General features: G+C 38.5%; 1 protein-coding gene across 3 annotated transcripts in view; it reads left to right on the top strand.

Annotated features, from left to right (window-relative positions):
- LOC150085475 (ATP-dependent 6-phosphofructokinase-like) overlaps positions 1–23,778 on the top strand; it is a 499,449-nt gene that overhangs the window by 72,578 nt on the left and 403,093 nt on the right. For 2 of the 3 annotated variants that reach the window (XM_090374056.1, XM_090374057.1), the window contains 2 exons: positions 4,741–4,834; positions 12,884–13,035. In XM_090374056.1, coding sequence (XP_090230182.1) covers positions 4,750–4,834; positions 12,884–13,035 — 237 coding nt within the window. In that variant the 5' untranslated portion in view covers positions 4,741–4,749. Of the gene's footprint in view, positions 1–4,740; positions 4,835–12,883; positions 13,036–23,778 lie in introns of those variants that run through there. The other variant, XM_090374058.1, reaches the window with a different exon arrangement.

Below are 23,778 nucleotides of genomic sequence, written 5' to 3'. Positions count from 1 at the left end.
TCAAGGGTAAAGGTTGTTATTTGGTTTTCAGGAGCATTAGCAACTGAGGCCATATTGCTCCGGGGATATGTGGTGGTCATTCCCTGACCTTTCCGCATCCTCCGTATTTGGTGGTCACGGGCTCGAACCCTGGTCTAATCAAGAAGCGTGTGCTACGCACTGCTGCTCCTGCCCACCTGGCTATGGAGGCGCTGAAGGTTAAAGTGAAAGGCTTTTGCTTTCGTAAGGGTGGTTACAGTGGTCTCACACTGTTTTTGATTCTGTGCAGTGGGATCAATTGATGATGTCACCAACAGAAAATTCTAAATGAGTAGTATTCAGGAAGTAATCAAAGAAGCCACTAGGCTTTTCATACCAATAAAGAAATACTGCTCAAGGCTTAGACCTAAATGGGTGTCAAATAAACTATTGATACATGTGAGACAGAAGAAAAGTGCATGGGATGCATATAAATTATCAGGTGATACAGAAGATTATGATAGCTATAAATTAGTCTTTAATCAAGTCACAAAGCAGGTTAGGCAATCTAGGGCAGATTATGAGGGATCTCTGGCAAATAAAAACAAAGATTTCTATGCTTATATTAGCATTAGCATTACTATTAGTTGAGGCATATGATGCAAGAAAGCAAGCTTATACAGCATCAGCCAAAAAAAAAAGACCTTTCCATTTCACCCATCAGAACACCTCGCAGGTGTCTAGTCTCCAGATACTGCAACTTGCAGGACTTAAGCCTTTCTTCGTAAGCGCACCCCTTTGTTCCTCTCACCAATCTTATTGTCATCTGTACTCTTTCTAGCAACTCTACATCCTTCTTAAAATGAGGCCTCCAGACCTATATTCAGTATTTAAGGTGTGACCTGACCATTGCCTTATACAAAGGGGTAATCACCTCCTTGTCTCTGCTAGCAAAATTCCTATATATAATTGACAAAACTTCATGATGTGCTCTGGCAGCCTATCTGCACTGCTCAGAGAACTTCATATCTGACTGCACAATTACCCTCAGGTCTTTTCATTCTCCACCTCTCTGAGTATAGTACCACACGGTACATTTTTCTTGGGTTACTGCTACCCAGATGGACTATTTTGCATTTGTCAATGTTAAATTTCAGTTGCCACTTCTCAGCCCATCTGCCTAACTTTTCTAGACGCTGTTGCAGTAGCATACTGTCTTTACTGCATTAACAGCCCTGCCAACCTTTTTATCATCTGCAAACTTGGATATTAAGCCTTGATATACCTTCATCAATATCATTGATAAATACACAAAACAACAATGGGCCCAGCATGAAACCCTGGGGGACTCCACTAATAACATTAGTCCACATAGAGCAGTATCCATTTATTTCCACTCTCTGCTGTCTCCCACTCAACCATCCCTTTATCCATTGCAGTAACTTGCCCTTAATGTCATACTGCTCCTATTTGTACTATTTGTCTTCCATGTGCAACAGAATCAAAAGCTTTCCTGAAATCGAAGTATATGATATCCGAATTGGTCAGACAAGACTTCACTTTAACGAACCCATGCTGTGTCTGAGCTGTTACTGCTGTCTTGTCTAGGTGATCATGTATGACCTCTTTAACCAGTGACTCCATTATTTTCCCCAGAACAGAAGTTAAACTAACAGGTCTATAATTATTTTTGTCACATTTTGAACCCTCTTTGTGAATTGGGGATACATTTGCACATCTCCAGTCCATGGGGACCTCCCCTGACTCTAAGGATGCTCTTATAATTATGGCTAAGGGTTTGCTTACTTCTCTTGCTGCCTCCTTCATTATAACTGGATAGATTACATCTGCCCCAGGTGCCTTTTTATTATGTTTAACTTCAATAATTTCTCTTCCACTTTGCTCTCAGTTATTATAAAATCACTTAGCTCCCTTTTAGAGTTTGATAAACTTCTGGCATTCCTCTCCTTGAATAACTCCTTGTGTGAATGTAGATGTGAAATACTCATTCAGTTTTCAGCTACTTGAGCAGGATCATCAACAGTCGAACTATCTATGTTAAGTGGACTAATAAAATTCATCCCCTTCCTTCTAGAATTTACATAAGTAAAGAACTCTTTGCGCCCTTTGCCAAAGATTTCTCGTAATCTGCCTTCGCCTGCCTAACCTCCTTTTTGACTTGATTACAGACTAGCTTATATCTGCCATAGGCTTCTGTGTCACCTGATAATTTGTATGCACCCCATGCATTTTTCTTCTCTGCCACAAGCCTCATTAATTCATCCGACAACCATTTAGGCTTGAACCTTTAACAGTATTTCTTAGTTGGCATGAAAAGCCTAGTATCCTCCAAGATTAAGTCCCTGAAGACTTCCCATTTAGAATTCACACTTGGTAACATCATCAGTTGATCCCACTGTATAGAATTTAAAAACTGTCTGAGACCACTGTAGTCACCTTTATGAAAACAGAAACCCTTCCCTTTACCCTTGATGGTAGTTACATCTTTAAGTAAATCCCATATCAGTACACTGTGATTAATCCACAAGTTTCAGGATGCCTCCGTAGCCAGGTCGGCAGGAGCAGCAGTGCGTAGCACATGCTTTTTGATTAGGCTGGGGTTCAAGCCCGTGACCACCAAACGTGAAGGATGCGGAAAGGTCAGAGAATGACCACTGCATATCCCTGGAGCAATATGGCCTTAGTTGCTAATGCTCCTAAAAACCAAATAGCAAACAAACAAACGAGTTTCAGTCAATATCTGGGAAGTTAAAATCCCCTGTTAGACAATCTGATTTACTGGCCCACTCTTATTTCTCTGTATAGTTGTTTGTTGTATTCATCAGTGTCATTAGGCCCAGTGCCTGCCTTTGGCCAATTGGGCCCTGTGAGCGGCAGAAAAATTTAAATTAGAAGAAAAAAGGAAAAAAAGAATAGATGAAAAAAAGAGATAGATGAAAAGAAAAAGCAGAAGGAAAAGGTTTTATTTTTTACAAGTTTAGTTAAAGAATTGATTTTAAAACGTGTTTAAATCGCATGGGGCTTCTGTGAAACCCGAAACAATGACTTTTTTTAGATATGATTAGAAAATATGATTAGCATTTTATCAGAATCCAAAGGACACAGAGAATTTTTTATTATTATCTTTTTTTTTTTCAATTCATAATAGGTGAAAAGAAAAGTCTGAGTAACTTATGAAGATCTGGAAATTTTGGCCATTATCTGGGCCTAGATATTTCAAGGGATGTGTTGTTGTTGTTGATATGGAGGTTTGATGGCGCATAAGCTACTTTGGCTATAATGCGCCTTCAAGGGATGTGTAAAAACTGGCCTATACATAAGATGATGGGGTATTCATGTATGAAAATTAATTATTTTTGTCCTGCACCTGCTGGATAGCCGAACAACCTTTCTCTCCCTGCCGAATGCAGTACACATCGCTATAAAATTGTTTAGTAATATTGGTGTGTTTTTATTTGAATAATTGTGCTCCTTGTGTGTTGGGTCTCCTCCGTAGCCAGGTGGGAAGGAGCAGCAGTGCGTAGCACACGCTTCTTGATTAGACCAGGGTTTCAGCCCGTCACCACCAAATATGGAGGATGCGGAAAGGTCAGGGAACGACCACCACATATTCACGGAGCAGTATGGCCTTAGTTGCTAATGCTCCTAAAAACCAAATAACAACAACTTGTGTGTTGGTCAGAAAAATTTCTTTTATTCTTCATTTTATTTCTTGAGTTGGAGCTGGAATGTGACACAAACCCAGTGGCATAACTATGCCAGTGCAGCTGCATTGGGACCGAGCTTGAAAGAGGCCCATGAAAGTTGGAAGACAGATTAATTTCTAAAGCCAATTAACGAATTTCATTAATAAACGAGAAATTTTTTTAAAATTAAATGTAACATATTCTTATTAACCCGGCAACTGGCCACCCGAGTATTGTTTAGACCAGTGTTTCTCAGCCTGTGTGCTGCGGCACATTAGTGCGTCACTAGTATGCTTCAAGTGTGGCGTGGAAAATGCAAATTAGAAAAAAAATAAGAGTTCCAAGTCTTACAATAAAAATGAATTCAAGCAAAAAATTTGTTTATTTACACTGCGCTCATCCGAGAGACTTCTGGCAGTCAATGTAATGTTAATGAAATGGTCTATTTTTGTTATCTCTTGGAACATAACCCCCCCTCCCTTTTTGTACTGTTTTTTTTTAGTCCTGTATAACATGGTTTCACACTACACAAGATTTTATTGGAACCTAACTACCACGTTATACGAGCGTTGCCTGTACATGTTATCTCCCCTCTCAACACCATATCTGATACCTCTTCCATACAGCTTTGAACCACAGTGTTAATGCAGTAAAGATTCTAACTTTTGTTTTGAACATATTTATGGATGTAAATTTTTTCCACCATAGTTGCACATCTGATGCCATTTTCTGACATTCTAAGCATATAGTCCCTATTCAGTTGTTTGAAAAGGCTCCAGTAACAGTTGCACACTGTTCAAACTGACTATTTGAAGAGTGTATTCCCTCAGAGCAAAATGGCTATTTTCAAAATTTTAAATGAGTGACATTTTGTAATTTGTTATGATATTTTAAAAATTTCTGTATAGACGTTTGAGGAGTTCATTTATTGTTATTTGTTGTATACACTTGCATAACATACAGGAACTCTCAATGTTATTGTGATTCTGATTACTGCAAATTGTTTTCAGTAGTATACTTGAAATTTAATTCACAGTGATTATTGTATGTATATATTATTATATTTCTTTTTTAGGTGTTGAATATGGCAGCATCATTATTACCTACAGATGTAAATGTTACCAAAAAAGCATCAATTGGAATTTTTACAAGTGGAGGTGATTCTCAGGGTAAGGCATTTTCTTCCCTATAAAATTAAAGGAATTAGACAAAACATGTTTTCTTTATATAATACAGTTGCAACTCATTATGCCAACCCTCCTTTTAATATCCCAGCATGTTTAACATCCTATTTGGTAAGTCACAGCCAATTTTCCATAAACCTAATGCTATTTAAAATTCATTATAATGACCTTGAACAAATTCTCTATAGTGACCCAAACATTTCCACTGCTCAACTTGTTGTTTCCTTTTTTTATAGGTGCCTCCGTAGCCAGGTGGGCAGGAGCAGCAGTGCGTAGCACATGCTTCTTGATTAGACCGGGGTTCAAGCCCGTGACCACCAAATACGGAGGATGCGGAAAGGTCAGGGAATGACCACCGCATATCCCCGGAGCAATATGGCCTTAGTTGCTAATGCTCCTAAAAAAAACCAAAGAACAAACAATAACCTTTTTTTTATTACAATTTTTGCATTTCAAAATGAAGCTAATTTATTGAATCTGACAATCAGGTTATAGGCTGAGTGTGAAAAATTACGTCATGATTGTGGCAGTTCTTACACACATTGGCATGATGAAATTAATTTTGACTAGAAGTTCATTTCATTATGCACCAATGAACCAAAACATTATGACCACCTACCTAATATGATGTTGGTCCTCCACGTGCAGCAAAAACAGCTCGTACCCGGCGAGGCATGTACGCTACAAGATTTCTAAATGTGGCTTGTTGTATCTGGTACCAACATGTAACCAGCAGATCCTTTAACTCCTGTAAGGTTCGTGGTTGAGATGCCGCAGGGAAATACCTGGAAGACTTCCAGGGAAATACCTGGAAGTCTTCCTCATGTTCCGTGAACCAGTCTCGAACAATCCGGGCAGTGTGGCATGGTGCATCATCCTGCTGAAAGATGCACCACCAGAGGAAAGACCATTGTTATGAAAGGGTGTACCTGCTCAGGAATGATGTTTAGGTAGGTGGTAGATGTCAGAGTGTCTGGCACATGGATGACTGGACCTAGGGTATCCCAGCAGAACATCACCCAAAGCATGATGCCACCGGCTTGTTTTCATCCTACGGTGCATCTAGGCGCCATCACTTCCCCAGGTAAATGATGCACTCGTACCCAGCTGTCCACATGGTGCAACAAGAAACGTGATTCATCGGACCAGATAACCTTCTTCCAATCACTCAAGGTCCAGTTTCAATGCTCACATGCCCATTGTAGGTGCTGTCGCCGGTGAACCGTGATTAGCACGGGTACTCAGAGTGGCCTGCGGCTACGCAGCCCCATTTTCAGCAGGGTTCGATGTACTTTGTGTTGTGACACATTACTCCCATCACCAGCATTCCAATTACTGGCGAGTTGTGCCACAGTTGCCCTTCTGTTGCCACGTACTATTCGGGAGAGTCTTTGCTCACCTCAAGCATCGATGAGCCATGGTCATCCAACATCTCACCGGCAGTTGGTGGGTTCCCCCTTCTTGGACCACTTTTGGTAGGTACTGACCACAGCTGACTGTGAGCACCCACCAGCTGTGCCATTTTGGATATGCTCTGACCCAGTCGTCTGGCCATTACAATTTGCCTTTGTCAAACTCGCTTAAGTTCGCTGCTTTTACCATCTGAATAACAAAAGTAACACTGATTAACGGAGTTCAGTATCAGGTGTTTTTTATACCATGTCCAGACCCGCGCACGTGCCGTAGTTCACCTGCAGTTGCTTCGATTTGCATAATGACTCGCTGGTCATAATGTTTTGGCTCATCGGTGTACATTATGTATAGACTATATGTTTATTGATTGTCGAAAATGACAATATGGTCTAAGACCAACTTTGCTAAATAATTTGGAATTTCTAAAAGTACACTCTTCATCATTCTAAGAGATCAAAAATAATTGAAAGCTTAGAGAAATTTGCTGCACCAGATAGGATTAGAGCATGAAAGGTGAAGTAACCGGACCTTAAAAAGGTGCCTTTGTAATGGCACTTGGAATAAATTTTGAAGATTTCAAGATGGATGATTCCAGAAATTTAAGTTTTATCATGGGCTGTCTTTAAAAAAGTGCAATGAAAGGTGACACTGATGTTACGAAGGAATGGAAGGAGAAAACCATTGAGTTTTTGTTTAAGTTATAAATGGCCACTGCTGATCATGGCCTAATATTTTGAGTGTAATTTCAGAAGGTTCAGTGCTGAGCCCCTTGACAAAGGATTTATCTTCCTCTGTGCTTGTGGGAAGTTGAAAAATCAGCAAAAATATATTTCAAAATTGTTCACTTTTTTTTATGCACCATTATTTTCAACCTTTTCTTCACACAACTATGAAAAATCAGTTTTTTATATTAAAAAGGTATATTTTTAATTAATTTTTAAAATTGAAACTCCCTTTAGACCTGTTAGCAAGTGAAATGCAAATTTCACTTGCTCGACTCAGGGTTTAATATTTCTAATGTTTATTAACAATACTGATATAAGTATTTCAAGTTCAATGTCTAAATTTGCTGATGAAACAAAGGTGGTAGGGTAGTTCATGACATTAGTCACAACGTGCTACTTCAGAAGGTTTATAAACCATATCAGATGAGCTAAAAAATTGCAATGGAGGTATAATGCTGATAAATGAAAGATGCTACGTTCTCAAGGTAGTTTATAATGAAAAAGCTTAAATCCCTAGGAGTAATTGTACAGACTGATATGAAGTTCTCAGGTAGTGCATACAGTTTGTTTTGCCTCGGGTGCCACAATTCCAGGAATGGCGGCACCCGAGGCAAAACCTTGTAATGGTGCCTAATTCATATCGTGTCTTAACACGCATATGTATACAGTAGTGCATCTAGCATTTCAGTTTGGGGGTTAACCTGGAAAAAATTACTGATGACTTAAAAAAAGCCCTTGCAAATTTACACACACCTTCACAGAGAAGCACCTGCACTCTGCAGAACCATTAAAAGAAAGCACTTAACAAAATATTTTATTAATTATTCCTAAATTTAGATGTATTTTCAAAATTTTGAGTTGTTTAACAGGTAGAGAAAAAGTAGAAATTTGATATTGAATGTTACATATAAAGCATATTTTATTGATGGCACGTGTGGCAAGTGCCTCACTTGCGCACCCCTAGCGCTGGGCCTGGACAGCTCAATGGTATACAGAAACTTTTCCAGAAAGCACAAAGGGGTGATTACTAGTATTAGAATTAGTCATAAGATGCAAGGAAGCCCAGATTTACTGCACCAACCAAAAAATAAATTAAGTAGTTATTTTATTTATTGATTTTAAAATAACTACTTATGTGTTTCACTCCTCATGTTAAATATTGAATCAGCTGACCTTTCGATTTTCTGAAGTTAGCCTAAACTTCCCATGAAGGAAACTTAATAACTCACTAGATAAAAGAAAACTACCTACAATCCTGGCTATGCTTTTCCCCCCATAATCTGAATACATAACCTAGTTCTAGTATCCACATATAACTGTGAACATTTTGCTCAATGTATTTTTTATAATGTAATATATATTGTAATGTAATGTGTAATATATATTGTAATTTATAATGTATTTATTAAGCAGCTTCCATAGCTGGACACAGCATTTCAAGTGTTGTCTCAAAATTACCTTATAAGTGGACTTATAACCTCCTTAAATCTATAAGCAAATGTATCAATAACTCATTGACAGAACACATGGGACCCTCCTTGTTGACCATTTGCACTGCACAGAAACTATGTGTATGCGTATATCATATTTCCCAGATCCCTTTCTTCCTCTACCATATTTAATTTAACCCCTCCAAGTATTTTAAAGTTGTTATTCCCCAGGCATAAGAACTTTCATTTTGCAATTGTTCCCACTTTGCTGACTGTCTTTGGTGCCTATCCAGGTCCACTTGAATGAGGGCTGGTCATTAACCACTCTTCTGATCTTCACATAATCTATAAATTTGGATATCAACCTGTATCACAACCCTCTGCCCCCTGTCCTCAAATCCACATAAGAATTCTATCTGTGATCCTAACGTGTTCCAACTTATATCCTATGTCCACATGAGCTATTGTGTCAAAACACCAAACCAGGTTATTTAAACAAGATAGCTGTTGCTTACAAATACGAAATTGGCATATGGCATTCCGATGGGTTCTATGTGGATAAAAACTCCAGACTACCACCTGCACATCTGTTTTTAAACTTAATCTGAAATTTTGTTCCAACTGTAGCTCAAAGTAGTTGTGTGTTATTTTTAAATTAAACTTTGTCAAAAATCATGTCTCAGACTAGAGCAGCAAAGCAAAGAGCTCAAAGTAATGGGAATGCTTTGTTTGGGGTGGGGGAAGGAAAGGAGTGCTGAGAGCAGTTCTCCTACGAATCAGTTTGGAGAATTATATTATGTGCTGTTCTCTGTTTGTGTTTGACTGTATCATGCCCTGCTAAAGGTAGGGAATGATACAGCCAAAGAGCATATCTTTGTGCATATAGAGCACAAGGATGTTAAGTACGTATTCAGCTTTCTGATGGGTTTATGTTGAGGGCTTGAAAAATAGGGCTGACACTCTCGAAGGATTTAAAGAGAAGGATGCATCAAGCACTCAGCTGCCCAGACCAAAGCTATAGCTCATGCTACAGCAGAGATTCCTGGTCTCACAGGAAGAAGTTATAAGTTGTGACTCGATTGTTAAAGAAATGAGAAATATATTATGCAAAAAAAAGAACAGGTAGATTAGGACCAGGGTATGTCTGACAGGGTTTAAAGTTGATGATACTGCAGAGCAGATATCTTTTAAGGGCACAAAAGTGGTATTGTTGAACATGTTGGTATTAATGATAGTAAGAGTAGGAAATCCGAGGATTTATTTAATAAGTACAAGGCAGCTTTAAGAAAAAGTTGCAAATGAGGTTAAATTTGAAAGTGTCTGCAATCATGATAGGAGTGAATACATGATGAGAGTCTTATCAATCAGTTCAGCCCTGAGAGGTTGTGCAGGGTGGGGAAGGAAGGAAGGGAGAGAGAGAGAGAGAGAGAGAGAGAGAGAGAGAGAGAGAGAGAGAGAGAGAGAGAGTGTGAGTGTGTGTGCTTTTACAGGAATGGGATGTAATTAAATAGAAGAGCTGCATGACTATTTGCTATATCAAGGCAGGACAATGGATAAGAAACTGCTAGTTTGGTGGGGATACATAGACTAATAGATTAATTGCAGCTGCTGGCACAGGTACAGGTAAATCTTACATTGTTTTTATTGAAGTATGCAGCAGCCTGGAAAGCAAAGTAATGGGGATTATGAGGTAAATAACATTTGTAAATGCACTGAATATGGGAGCAGAAATCCAAGAATAACATACCAATTGGGGGTACCCACTCTCAAGGTAGTAGAGAGTGAAAGAGATTTGGGGGTAATTGTACAGTCTGACATGAAGTTCTCTGTGCTTAAAGCAAATTCATGTAGTGCTGTTTTTTTAGAGTACCAATTAAGAGCATTAAGCAGAGGATGCTTGTATATGTTTAATTCTGATTGTCTTCTCGTGAGTTGTCTGTAAATTAACAGTATCACAAGCTTTTATTATGAATAATGTAATTACAGTATGCTTATAAGGTTCTGCAATTTTAAAGTATTTAAGTTTTCTTGCATTTTCTTGAAAATATACTGTTTTCATGTTCTGTTTTTGTATAATACGGTAGACTTCCGATTAACCAGCCCCTATGGGACTGGACCTCAGGCCGGATAAACGAATGGCTGTTTAATCTGAAAACACATGCAAAACACCATTTATAAGTTGTAAATTAAATAAAAAAGTATACAGTATATTCTATATAAGTGTTTATTAAACATTTACTTAGATAAAAAATCTGTAATATTCATTTGTCTTTTTGATTTAAATTTGTTTTTTTGAAGCAAAATCACTCCACTTTTTCATAAGAATTATATCAATGGCAGATAAATATCAGTATATCTTATCACGGTTTCAAGCACTTTCTTTCCTTCCGAATGATTTATTCTTTTGTTATTTTTATCTCTGCTCCTGGCTTCTGGGTCCTCTGGTTCTTCATCTTCCGCATTTCTCCTTGACTAACTACTCTGATAATTTCATCATCTGTTAACATTTCATTCTCTAGAATGTTATTGCCTACAAGCCATTTATCGATGTCTCTTTCTTCCAGGTCTTTGAACTCTGATAATTGTTTCAAATCATTAAGCAGAGCAATGTTGTCATGGTCTGTCAGATCCTCGGTGCGTGGCTCTTTGTCCAGATCGCAGTTTGCAGTTAATTTTTCGACATCGAGCCATAGTTTCTCCATGACCTTACAAACGTTGATGACAGCATTTCCTCAAAAGCAGATGCCAACATGTAAATCACATCCTTGATGTTAATTTTCTTAAGGGCCTCAGTGAGTTCCGTTTCTTCATTAGTGGTCTTCTCAAGAATTTCTGAAAGAAGTTTTCTTCTGTAACACCTTTTCAGACCAACTATCACACCTTAATCCATAGGTTGCACCAAAGATGTAATGCCTTGATGTCATCAGAAGATAGGTTGATGGGATGTGTTGGAGTATTGTCAAGGACAAGAACAGCCTTGAGTGGTAATTTCAAATGTGTCAAATGTGCCTTAACTTTTAGAACGAATTCAGTTGAAAACCATTCTTAAAATAGAAAAGAATCCATCCAAGCTAACCTCTGGGCTTTGCAGCAAACTGGTAGAGTATTGAAATTTACATTTTTAAATGCTCTTGGTTTGGCTTGGTTCCTACAATGAAAAGGTGCAGTTTGTGACTCCCAGCAGCATTTGTACAAAGAGCCACAGTGATTCTCTATTTATTCATTTTGAAACCAGTAGCAAATGTTTCTTGTGGTGCTGTTAGTGTTTTCGTTAGAAGAAGCTTAAAATTTATTCGTGTTTCATCAAAATTACAGACTTGTTCAGGAGTAAGATTTTCCTTTTGTATAATGTCTAAAATTTTTTGGGAAAATTCACTTGCAGCATTTTGATCTGCTAACAATTTCTCGCCGTAAACACCTAGATAATGAATTCCAAGGCACTTTTTCCATCATGAAAGCCATCCCCCATTGGCTAAGAATTCTTCTCTGCTGTTGACTTTCTTGTGCAAGTGTACTGCCTTTTCCTTCAAAACCGTCCCACTAAGAGGTGTTCCTCTTTGTCGTTCTTGCATGAACCATATCTATAATGCATCATCAACGACTTCATTTTTTGGCTTCTTCATAGTGCACCTGTCTGAGAGCACTTTTTCTGATTCTCTTTGCGTACTGAAGTCTTGAAGGGATTTCCGGTTTTTCTGCCAATCATTCACCGTACTTTTTCCGACACCCAGTTCGTTACATATCCGTTTTACAGGTTCTCCATTATCAATATGTTCCAATGCTTTTAGTTTTGTTTCAATAGTCAACACATTCTGTTTATGCTTGTTCGAGCTTATCATTTCAAGTTAACGTAATTTAAAAAACAAAAATTAATGACGAAAATATGTACACATGGAGTGACTGCGATCCAGATGGCACAAATAGCAAAGACTAACTGAAGTGAAAAAAGTTATAGGATCATTACAGTGCACTGTACTTGTTCCCAGATTCTTTTAATTTTGTTTTCCTGCTGGGCCATGACATCGGAAATCTGATTTGCAGAAAAATCTCAACGAAAATATGGTCGGATAAAGTGAGACTGGATAAGAGGGAGTCTACTGTATATATATATTTAAAGTTTTAAATGTTTCTGCTACATTTATATTGTTATCTATAGAGAAATGGTGCTTTAAAATGAGCCAGAAACACTGGTCACACCAATCAGTTAAAATTATTTACATTATATACTATATATAAATCTCTCCTGCTTAATCAAATTCACTTAGTGCTCTATTTTTAGGGCTCCAATTAAGAGCACTAAGTGGGAGATGCTTTTATATATAATTGTGATTGTCTTTTTATGTCCAGCACTTTTATAAGGAAAAAGGAGAAAATTAAAGACCTGAAAATTTTCCGTATCAATAATAACAAGTCTGAATGAAGTTTTAAGCCAAGTTTTATTATTTTTTTAATGTTATTCCCTACAGGTATGAATTCTGCAGTTCGAGCTGTTGTGAGAATTGGCTTATATCTTGGTTGTAAAGTATTTTTTATCAAAGAAGGATATCAAGGAATGGTAGATGGAGATGATCATATAGTGGAAGCTACATGGGCTAGTGTTTCTGGAATTATTCATAAGGTAGTAAATTTTGCATTTATTTCATTAACATTCTTTAAAAAATCCCTCTTGTTATCAATATGAATGCAAAATGCTGTTTCTTTCAGATAGAGGATGACTGGCTGTAGTTGGCTTTGGTGGCTCCCAACAATTTTGGTCTCTCTCTGTCCCTCCCTTTTTTTTTTTTTTTAAACAGCAGTACCAACTCTATAAACACTTAGCCATCCAGACTAGTCTGCCCTTGGTTGTCACCTTTTCAGAATCTCTAATCTGAAGATGATTTGGGGTGAAATTAGGGGGGGGGAGGGGTTGTAATGAGAGCAATCCTGAAATTTAATTGTTTAAAATGCACATTTTTTTACTTTGTACCTAAACAATCAGTATATTAAATGTTGTTTATTTAGATAAAAATTGTATAAGGGTTGTTTCATTATAACTGTTTTTTTCTATAGATTTCTAATTTCTTGGTTAAGACCTCTATCAAAATAACATTAGTTTAAAACATTATGGTACATGTCAGAAATAGTAAACAGTTTTGTAAGTTACATATATATAAAAAAAATACACACACATATATATATATATATTTATATATCAATTTAAATATCAATAATTAGCTACATCATCATTTTAATTTTGCTATTTTATTATAATCTATGTGTTTATTTATAGGGTACAACAAAGAAATCCAACTTAGGTTACCTAAATACTTGGCCCTTTGGCCTCATTGGTATAGTTTTCACCCCTAATACTTATATTCCAAATTCTTATTAAATTGCTCCAGTTGTATGCAATTTCTCCAATTTATCCAGTTGGTATTAAGTTTAAAAAATAAAAAAAAAAGGTTACACACACACACACACACACACACACACACACACACACACACACACACACACACACACACACACACACACACACACACACACACACAGGGTGTCTCAAAAATACACGGCATAATTTCAGGACTGAGTTCCTCATATGTAGACAATAAAAATATTTTATATCAACATAGTTCCGGAACTGCTTGGTTCCTGAGTTATTAACCGGAGGTGATCTCCCGCAGGTGATTTCCTTTATCACAAGGTCAGTACCGACTGACAGAATCTGGTGGTTTTCCATTTCGACCATGTACTCAAATCAGGAGCAAGTGGATATGCACTTTATGTACGGTTTGGCAGATGGCAATGCTCTGGAGGCTTGTCATTTGTACCATGAAAGGTTCCCAGAACGAAGATGTCCAGACAGGAAAACAAACATACGTGTTCTGATTCCAGGTGTGTGCTGATTCTGCGTCTGCTGATTCCAGGAGTGGCATGCACACCATTCAAAATCTCCCCCTCTACTTCAGGAGTCGTAGATCTTGGTCATCCTCTGTTGGCAGCATAAGGTGTAAAGATCCCATGTTCAAAAAGGCAGTGATGGATACCTTCAAACGTTTTCTTGTCTGGACATCTTCGTTCTGGGAACCTTTCGTGGTACAAACGACGAGCCTCCAGAGTATTGCCATCCGCCAAACCGTACATAAAGTGCATATCCACTTGCTCCTGATTTGAGTACATGGTCGGAATGGAAAACTACCAGATTCTGTCAGTCGGTACTGACCTTGTGATGAAGGAAATCATCTGCGGGAGATAAGACATTCCGGTTAATAACTCAGGAACCAAGCATTTCCGGAACTATGTTGATATAAAATATTTTTATTGTCTACATATGAGGAACTCATTCCTGAAATCATGCCGTGTATTTTTGAGACACCCTGTATATATATATATATATATATAAACAAATGTAGTATTATTATCATATTTGCCTGAAAATGAAATGGAAATTTTTTTCCTCATTTTTATGATCTGGAGAAGTGACACTAAACTCAAGGACCTTAACATGGAATGCTTATGATTCAAGAGTCTGGGTTCAAACTCTCGGTTCAAGAGGTGGACAGTACAGTGGGTTTGCTAACTGTTATTTATTTGGAGAGGTCTTGATGCAAATCCCATTAATGACCAGAGAAATTCTTAAAAGCCTCCTCAATGGAGGTCATATTTAGCCAATTCAGACACAGGAAGTATGATTCCCCCATGAGTCATTCCAGGTGTTTCATCTGCACAGCTTGAAAATTTGCTTATGAATACTTACTAGTTCAGATGTAATACATGATAAATCGTGTGAACTTGTATGCCGGAACAAAAGTAGTTGATGTGCCAAAAATACTCAAACTGCAACAACGACCTGTGTCAGGGGCCATACGTGTTTTAGACCAAAAGTGTCACATTCAATAAGATTAATCTTCTAGAAATTAAATTGAATAATTATTTTGATTTGAAATAGAATTGAATCTTGCCACTTTGCAGAGCCTACATTAGGCTGCTCACCCCATGTCTTTATTTTAATATCTTTTCATGGTGCATTGTAGCCTTTACTTGTCCTTGTGCCTCAAAGGCTCTATATAAGAAAGAAACAAACAAATAAATAAATAAATTTCTGTTTATTCTTGAGGTGACTGAGGCTAAATGAGTTTACATATTCATTGGGACTGTATACATGTTGAATTAAGGGCAGCTAGAATTTAAGGGCACCACAGTTTCCAATGAGCTGTGCAATTTTTATGATCACATACATACTCAAATGCACATGTGGCCATGCACTAATGACTGGACCTTTCTAAGATATTTATTTAACCGTAATCTTTAGTATTCTAAGATATTTATTTCATCTTAATCTTTGGTATTCTAAGATATTTATTTCATCTTAATCTTTGGTATTCTAAGATATTTATTTCATTTTAATCTTATTAGCAGTGTATGCAGTGTATTAAACATTTGAAGTTAAAATTCTGTTTCAATTCTGTAAAATGCAAGACTTACATTTTGGAAATAACAATCCAAAAGTGAATTAATAAGTGGTTGAATTAAAAATAATAAAGGAAGAAAGGGATTTTGTTAGGGGGAGTGGTTTACCCTCTAGTCAGACATGAAATTCTCTGTGCAGTCCAGACGGGCAGCAAGGAGGGGGCTTATGGTGTCCTGCCAATGATTTACCAAACACTTGCTCATGGGGACAGGAAGGCTGTAATTTTAATGTACAAAGCAATTAATTGTGAAATGCACTTACGATGCCATATGGAGGCCACACCTACAAAAAAAATATTGAATGTCTTGAAAAGGTCCAAAGATGGTTAACATGACTGGTGAGATGGGCAAAGGACACTCATATAATGAAAGCCTTCAGATATATAGGCTACAGGGCTTGGTAACTTCAGAACAGACCTGATTGAGGTTTATAAGGTTTTCAGAGGAGATAGTAAAATGTACGAAGGTGAAATTTTCACAGAATTGGTTGATTTTACAATTAAGGGGAAGGAATTTAGAGTGGATTGTAAGAAATTTTCCTTTGCTATTGAGCAGAGCTGTTAATTATTGAAATAATTAAAACTGTCTCCATGGTAGTTGAGGCCAGTAGTTTCAGGAATTCCAAGGCTTGCCATATCAGTACCTATAGGAATAGAGGACCACATAGTTGTTTCTTAACAGTTTTTTGCTTTGAAAGTACTGGTTTGTTTTATAATTAAGTATTGCTATGTAGGGCCCCAAATTAAGGTCATGGTCTTGGTGATCTCAGTTGCCCGACTCCTTCTTAGAGATGCAATAACTTATAGTGATAACTTACATTGAACGGTTCTAATATTTTAGATAGGAGGGATAGGGTGCTAAGCCAATCTGAATACATGCACAAACTACTCAATATCCATTCACAGTTCATCTCCACACTCACCAAACAAAATTTTCTCCTTATCTCTTCTTGTTTTGCCTTTTGATACAATCTTTATTCTTATATATTTCCTTATAATCAGTCTGTGGAAGACCAACCTCATAGCATACACACAGGCAAAAAAATACGAACCTTTATTCTGTATTGAATCAGGCTGCCTTTGTTTCGAATAACAGCAAGTATAGCATGGCATGGATTCTATAATTCACTTTAGTGCATTTTGGTCTAATTGTAACCATTTTCCAGCAAAATATTGTGTAGCTGCAACAAAGTTGAAAGAAGAGGACTTCGTTGCCGAATAGCACGCACTCTCTCTCTTTCTCTCCCCCCCCCAGTGTATTCCATATATTCTTAATAGGATTGAGATTAGGTGAATGTGAGGACTAGAGAAGATGATAGAAATCTTTGTATCATGTTCTCTGTGTCATGTTCTCCAAACTGTTCTTGCACGATTTTGCTGTGATGCTGATGCGCTATTGCATTGACATCCATAAAGGGGCCATCACTTTCGGAATAAAAGTAGATCTGATACAAAATGCAGATATTTAGGGGATGACATTTGTCCTTCCATTAGTATCAAAGACCCAGCCCGTGACAACAGATCCAGAATTGCCCACACCATGATACCACCTCCAGATGTTTGGGTTGTCTTAACAAGGCAAGCAGGGTCCATCATTTTGTGAGACTCTTGCCACACTCTCTGCCTATTATCAGTGCAAAACAAAATGTATTGTGATTGTCCATTGCTCCACTTTATAATCATGGTGTTCCTGTCATGGATTTTTCTGTTTTTCTCTGAAACAAGTGGCTCTCCAATAGGCAGTCAACTGCCAGTACCCAATTTCTTCAATTCCCTGTGCATGGGGTTGAAGTAGGGTAGTTCTGTCTGGGCTTGGTTGAATTCAGATGTTATTTGCTGCACGTTTGATGTCCTACTCTAGAAGTATTGTTTTAATGCCACATTTATGCCTTTGAGATATGGAAGAACTGCTTGCTTTCCAGTCATTAAAACTTTTGAGATAAATGCTTTTGAGAAACCAGTTATGTTTTTCGTTTCTTGAATTGTGGCTCCAGTTAAATGTGCACCCACAATAAGACCTTTTTTTCAAAGTCTGATAGATCATGTTTTCCCCATTCTGGCTTCAGCTTACTGCAGTTGAACAGCTTGTGCAGTCTTTATACTCAATGGGGCAACATGTCATGGCGCCTCCGTAGCCAGGTGGGAAGGAGCAGCAGTGTGTAGCACACGCTTCTTGATTAGACCAGGGTTCGAGCCCGTCACCACCAAATACGGAGGATGCGGAAAGGTCAGGGAATGACCACCGCATTTCCCAGAGCAATATGGCCTTAGTTGCTAATGCTCCTAAAAACCAAATAACAAACAACAAGCAACATGTCATCACCCCACATCGCAGTATTCTTTGCATCTATTCACATTTATTTACATTTCTTCTGTCTGTGATGTTTTAATATAAAGGTTCATATTTTTTTGGCCAGTGTGTCTTCTTAACCCAAACGTGGCACTAGAGTAGAGTGACTACACATCCTGTTTTTATCAGAATAATCTCATATTTGAGGGAGGTATTGTATTGTCATGAGAAAGATGAAATGGGATACCAAATAGTTGATTTTTTTCCAAAATTGCCACTTTATTTAGAAGTGTTATAGTAATAACTCTTACAAATAAAGAATTTTGTTTAAAAATAAAGAATACAAATAAATTAAAGAATTTACAAATAAAGAATTTTGTCTTGAAAATAATTCTTGTTGAGATTAGAACTTATGGTCCCAACCAGTTAATGCTTGATTTTATAAGCAAGCGATGAATGATATGGATAATTTCAGGTTAAAATTATTGAAATCAACAGTCATAATAAAATAATGTTTACTGATTCGCTATCTGTTCCCAATAGACATGAGTTTGTTATGCACAACAGCAACATTAGTCAAAGCACAGAGTTAACTGTGTTAGACACTGTATGATTCTAAAATAACTTACATGGTAGTCATGTTCAGTTTGCCTTTAGCCAGTGGCTAGTTGATTGCTGGAACAGACTTCCATCTGTTGTTGTGGAAGTTGATAGTTTAAATAAATTTAAGGCTGAACTAGACAAATATGTGGAGTGACTGGATGGGTGAAATGGGAAGGGTTTTTTTTTTTTTTTTTTTGGTTGATGCTGTATAAGCTTGCTTTCTTGCATCATATGCCTTAACTAATGCTAAATGTTAATGCTAATTTGATTGGATACTATGATGTGGTCACAAAGGAATTGAATGCAAAGAATAATTTTGATGTCATATATTTGGATCTTAGAAAGACTTTTGATACTGTTGCACATGGAAGACTGCTCCACAAATTGGAGCTGTGTGGCATTGGAGGCAAATTGCTGCTATGGATAAAGGCATGGTTGAGTGGGAGAAGACAGAGAGCGGTAATCAATGTAATAGCGTGTTGTGGACTAATGTTATTAGTGGAGTCCCCCAGGGTTCAATGTTGTGTCTATTGTTGTTTTCTGTATTTATTAATGATATTGATTCTGGTATATCAGACTTAATGTCCAAGTTTGCAGACAATACGAAGGTCGGCAGGGTTGTTAATGACACTAATGACAGTATGCTGCTGCAACAGGATCTAGAAAAGTTGAGCAGATGGGCTGAGAGGTGGAAACTGAAGTTTAACATTGAGAAAAGTACTGCATATGGTAAGCAGTAAGTCCAGAGTAACATATGAACTGTGTGGTACTACACTGGCAGTGGTAGAGAATGAAAAGGACCTGGGGGTAATTGTGCAGGCAGATATGAAGTTTTCTGAGCAGTGTGACAGTCTGCAAGAGTAGCACTTGTGTCTTGTGAATGATATACAGGAATATTTCTAGCAGGGATAAGGTGATGATTATCCCCTTGTATAAGGCAATGGTCAGGCCACACCTTGAGTACTGTATACAGGTCTGGAGGCCTCATTTTAAGAAGGATGTAGAGCTGCTGGAATGAGTACAGAGAAGGGCACCAAGATTAGTGAATGGAACAAAGGGTTCCTCTTATGAAGAAAGGCTTAAATTTTGAAAATTGCAGTGTCTGGAGACTAGGCACCTGCGAGGCGATTTGATTGAGGTGTATAAATCTTTAATATCATCAAAGTTTCTTGTGATGACCAACTAACTGGTTAAAATAAATTTTATTAAAATAAAAATGATATATACATAAGATAAAACAGAAATAAAATAAGATAAAAGCGTTAAAATACAACAAGATAAGAGGGTTAAAATATATATAATAAAAGCGTTAAAATACATAGATAGTAGCTTTCGAAGCGGTGTGCCTCTTCATCAGCTAGTGTGTGAATGGTGTACTTCAGTATGTATTAATGGTTACAATAGCACAAGTCAGCTGGGCATGATCATGTATCACGAGTCTGGTCTCGTTAAAGCAGAATTACGTACACGTGATGATTGTCAGTGCTCATCGCACTGCAATACAGTACATTCTGTAATAGGGTGTAAGTGTACTCCCCTTGTCCAATTCACAGTACTATTATTGGTGGCTATATGTAGTGCTTCAAGCCATGAGCGCTGGCCGTAATCACGTGAACAGTCGACGATTTCAATATCCCGTTGGGGGATCAAGATTGTGCTGCTCAACCCAATAATGTTTGGCGACTGTGGAGCATTCAAAATTAGCGGTTTGCAGAGCCATCTCATGCTCAGAAACCTGATCTTTTAATCTTCTACCAGACTCACCTACATAACACCCCTTGGTGGACCCCAGAAATAGCCGTGCTTCGACGCCAGATGCAAAAAGCTAGGAAAGATTTCCAGAGAGCCCGTAGGACTTGGCCTGCACATGAAGTGGAGGCTTTAAGACAGCGCTATCGAGAAGTCAGAAATCAGTATACGGACGCGATACAGAAAAGCAAGAAGCGTTCCTGGGAGCGTCTAGTATCCACGACAGGAAGAACTGACCCCTGGGGTGTAGTTTACAAGGTGACTACAAACAAACTGCCCAGGGGGGAGGTGATCAGCACCACCAGGACCTCGCAAGGAGACTATACAACCACTTGGGAGCAATCAATGGGTAATATACTCGACACAATTTTCAAGGAACCCGCCACCCTAACTCTGCAAGAACAACATAAGATTTGCGAAGAAAATGAAAAATATATCACCCCTGCGCTCGAGCCCCCCTTCACCCATGAGGAACTCGGCGCGGCTGCTACCAGGATCAAAAACCGCAAATGCCCGGGACTTGATATGATCGAACCGGAGATACTGAAAAAAATAGTAGAAATTGCTCCGCAAATCCTACTCACCCTCTACAACAGATGTTTGGAAAGAGGGAAATTCCCTGCAGCATGGAAAACTGCAAACACCAAGCTAATTCTGAAAAATCCTACTAAGAACCCAGAATATCCATCATCATACAGACCCATCGCTCTGCTCTCAGTAGTCAGTAAATTGTACGAGAGGCTACTCCACATGCGGATACAGAACCACTACGAAAGGGCAGGCCTGGCAGCTAAAAATCAGTTTGGCTTTAAGCCAGGATCCTCTACGGTGGATGCCCTTGGAGATCTGCTTAGGAAAGCACAAGAGTGCAGGAAAAAATATCTATTGGTCATTTCAGTCGATTTTGCCGGGGCGTTCGACTCACTTTGGTGGCCGAGCGTCCTGAACAGACTGAGAGAAGCTGCAGTACCAATCAACTTATACAAAGCAATGGAAGACTACCTTTCAGGCAGAAGAGTGGAAATAAATACAAATTATCAAAAAATCACAAGAAACATACATAGGGGATGTCCGCAGGGGTCTGTCTTGGGTCCTCTCATTTGGAACATGGTCTTGGACGATTTCCTGTGCCAGGACTTGGGGCTGGCTGAGGCCCAGGCCTTTGCGGACGATCTCATTGTTACTATTGAGGCAGATTCCAGAGTCCAACTGGAAAACATCGGCAATCAGGCAATGCAGAAATTACAATACTGGGCCACAAAAAACCAGCTAAAAATTGCACCGACGAAAACCATATCCATCTTGCTGAAAGGAACTCTTCAGGTACAGCGTCCGCCCCAAATAAAAATAAATGGCCTGACCATCAAACTCACCAAGCAAATGAAGTACTTAGGAGTTATCTTAGATAATAACCTATCCTTCATACCTCACCTGAAACACATAAGAATGAAAATAAGAAGATACTCAGCCCTAGTGGCTAGGATTACGAGGAAGGATTGGGGACTGAAAAAACGAACCCTATTGCTATATTATAAGTCAACCTTCATCCCAGCAATAATCTACGCAGCTGCAGTATGGTACACCAAAACATCACTGGTAACCAACAAGAAAATCCTGGATATGACACATAGGACCATCCTATTGACAACCACACGAGCTTGCCGCACGGTAAGCACACCTGCACTGCAGGTGCTTGCTGGCGCGCTACCCCTGGATTTAGAAGCTGTGAAAGCAGGACTGCTCTACTTGCACTCAAAGGGAGTGGCCGCAAATCATCAGGACTTCACAATCAACCCAGCAAGCAGTCAAAAAACGGAAAGAGCCCGACTACAGACCTACCTCCTTCAGGAGTGGCAGCAAAGATGGACAGAGACGACAAAGGGCGAGATCACTCGTAAATTCTTTCCAGAACTGAACAAAATATACCCAAGGCAACCGGGTTGGTTCTTCCCGGGCTTGCACCTGACCTCGTTACTCACAGGACATGGACCCTTCAACCAGAAACTGTTCAGCTTCTGCCTCGTCGATGACCCAAATTGCACGTGCGGGGAGGTCGAAAGCTGGGACCACCTGCTTTACGACTGCCCACAATACGAAGACCTCAGATGCACCCTCATCACGAAAATCCATTACCTCCCCAAAGGACTTGAACATCACTTCATTGACACGGAAGAGGAGTACCGAGCGTTCTCCCAGTATGCACAGGACCTCTTCACAAGGAGAAGGGTGTTAATTGCCATACATCGAGACTGATAGTACAGTAACATAAATCGCATAAGACAGAGACAATTCCTGGAAAAGAAAACTGTGGAAGAAAAGAAAATGAATGGAAAAGAAAGGAATAAAGAAAAGAAGGAAAAAAAGAAGAAGAAAAGAGAATCAACGGAGGAGAAAAAAAAAAAAAAAAAAAAAAGGGGGACAGGGATTGCCTCATGAGTGTCCCAATCTGAATCAAGTGGACAAGAATAGAGACAACAAACAACAAACTGCAGCTTAGCTCCCAAAGCCTCACGGCAGCCTGAAGAGGGCACCCTAGCCCCCTTCACCTTTAAACCCTACTCCCCTGGGGAGACGATTCTCTCGTCGCCCCCCCCTCATTTCCACTCTGGTGGGGCATGGGCATGCCACACTAAACTTGGGGCTGTCTTCCCTATTGGCTCCATATTTCTGTCTTTCTCCCCCCAGTCTTCAGCCTTCCCCCCTCTCTATCTTCACGCTAGCGAAGTCCCACACACCTAAATTTAAATACATCCAAAATATCTTCACCCACGTTCTGGCCCAACTCAAGCGACGTCAACCCCACGATTGACGTTGGTATGTGTATGCACGTTGTGTGTACATATGTGCATGTGTGTATATATGTACTTGTATGTACACATATATGCACCCAACTCAAGTGACGTCAACCCCACGATTAACGTTGGCACATGTATGCACGTTGTGTGTGCATATATGTGCTTGTATACATGCATATATGCATGCAATATAAATACATTTTTTTTTTTTTCTTATCATTTTATTTATTTATCCTTTTATTATTATTTTATTTCTTTATTTATTTTATTTTTTATTTTTATTTTATTTTATTTATTTATTTATTTTTTTTTATTTTTTTTTATTTTTTTTTATTTTTTTTTTTTTTATTATTTTATTTTATTTTATTTATTTATTTATTTATTTATTTATTTTTTTTTTTTTTTAGGTCCTAGCCACTGAAATCTCAGGAAATTAGGTGGCAGGACCTGCCAGAGTAACTTAAGTCTACTGGGTT

This window comes from Mastigoproctus giganteus, chromosome 5, assembly GCF_048544385.1.
Source record: "Mastigoproctus giganteus isolate SK-2022 chromosome 5, ASM4854438v1, whole genome shotgun sequence".
NCBI classification, from domain to species: Eukaryota; Metazoa; Arthropoda; class Arachnida; order Uropygi; family Thelyphonidae; genus Mastigoproctus; species Mastigoproctus giganteus.
Note: the sequence above shows the minus strand (reverse complement) of the source record. Positions and strands in the feature narration are given on the sequence as shown.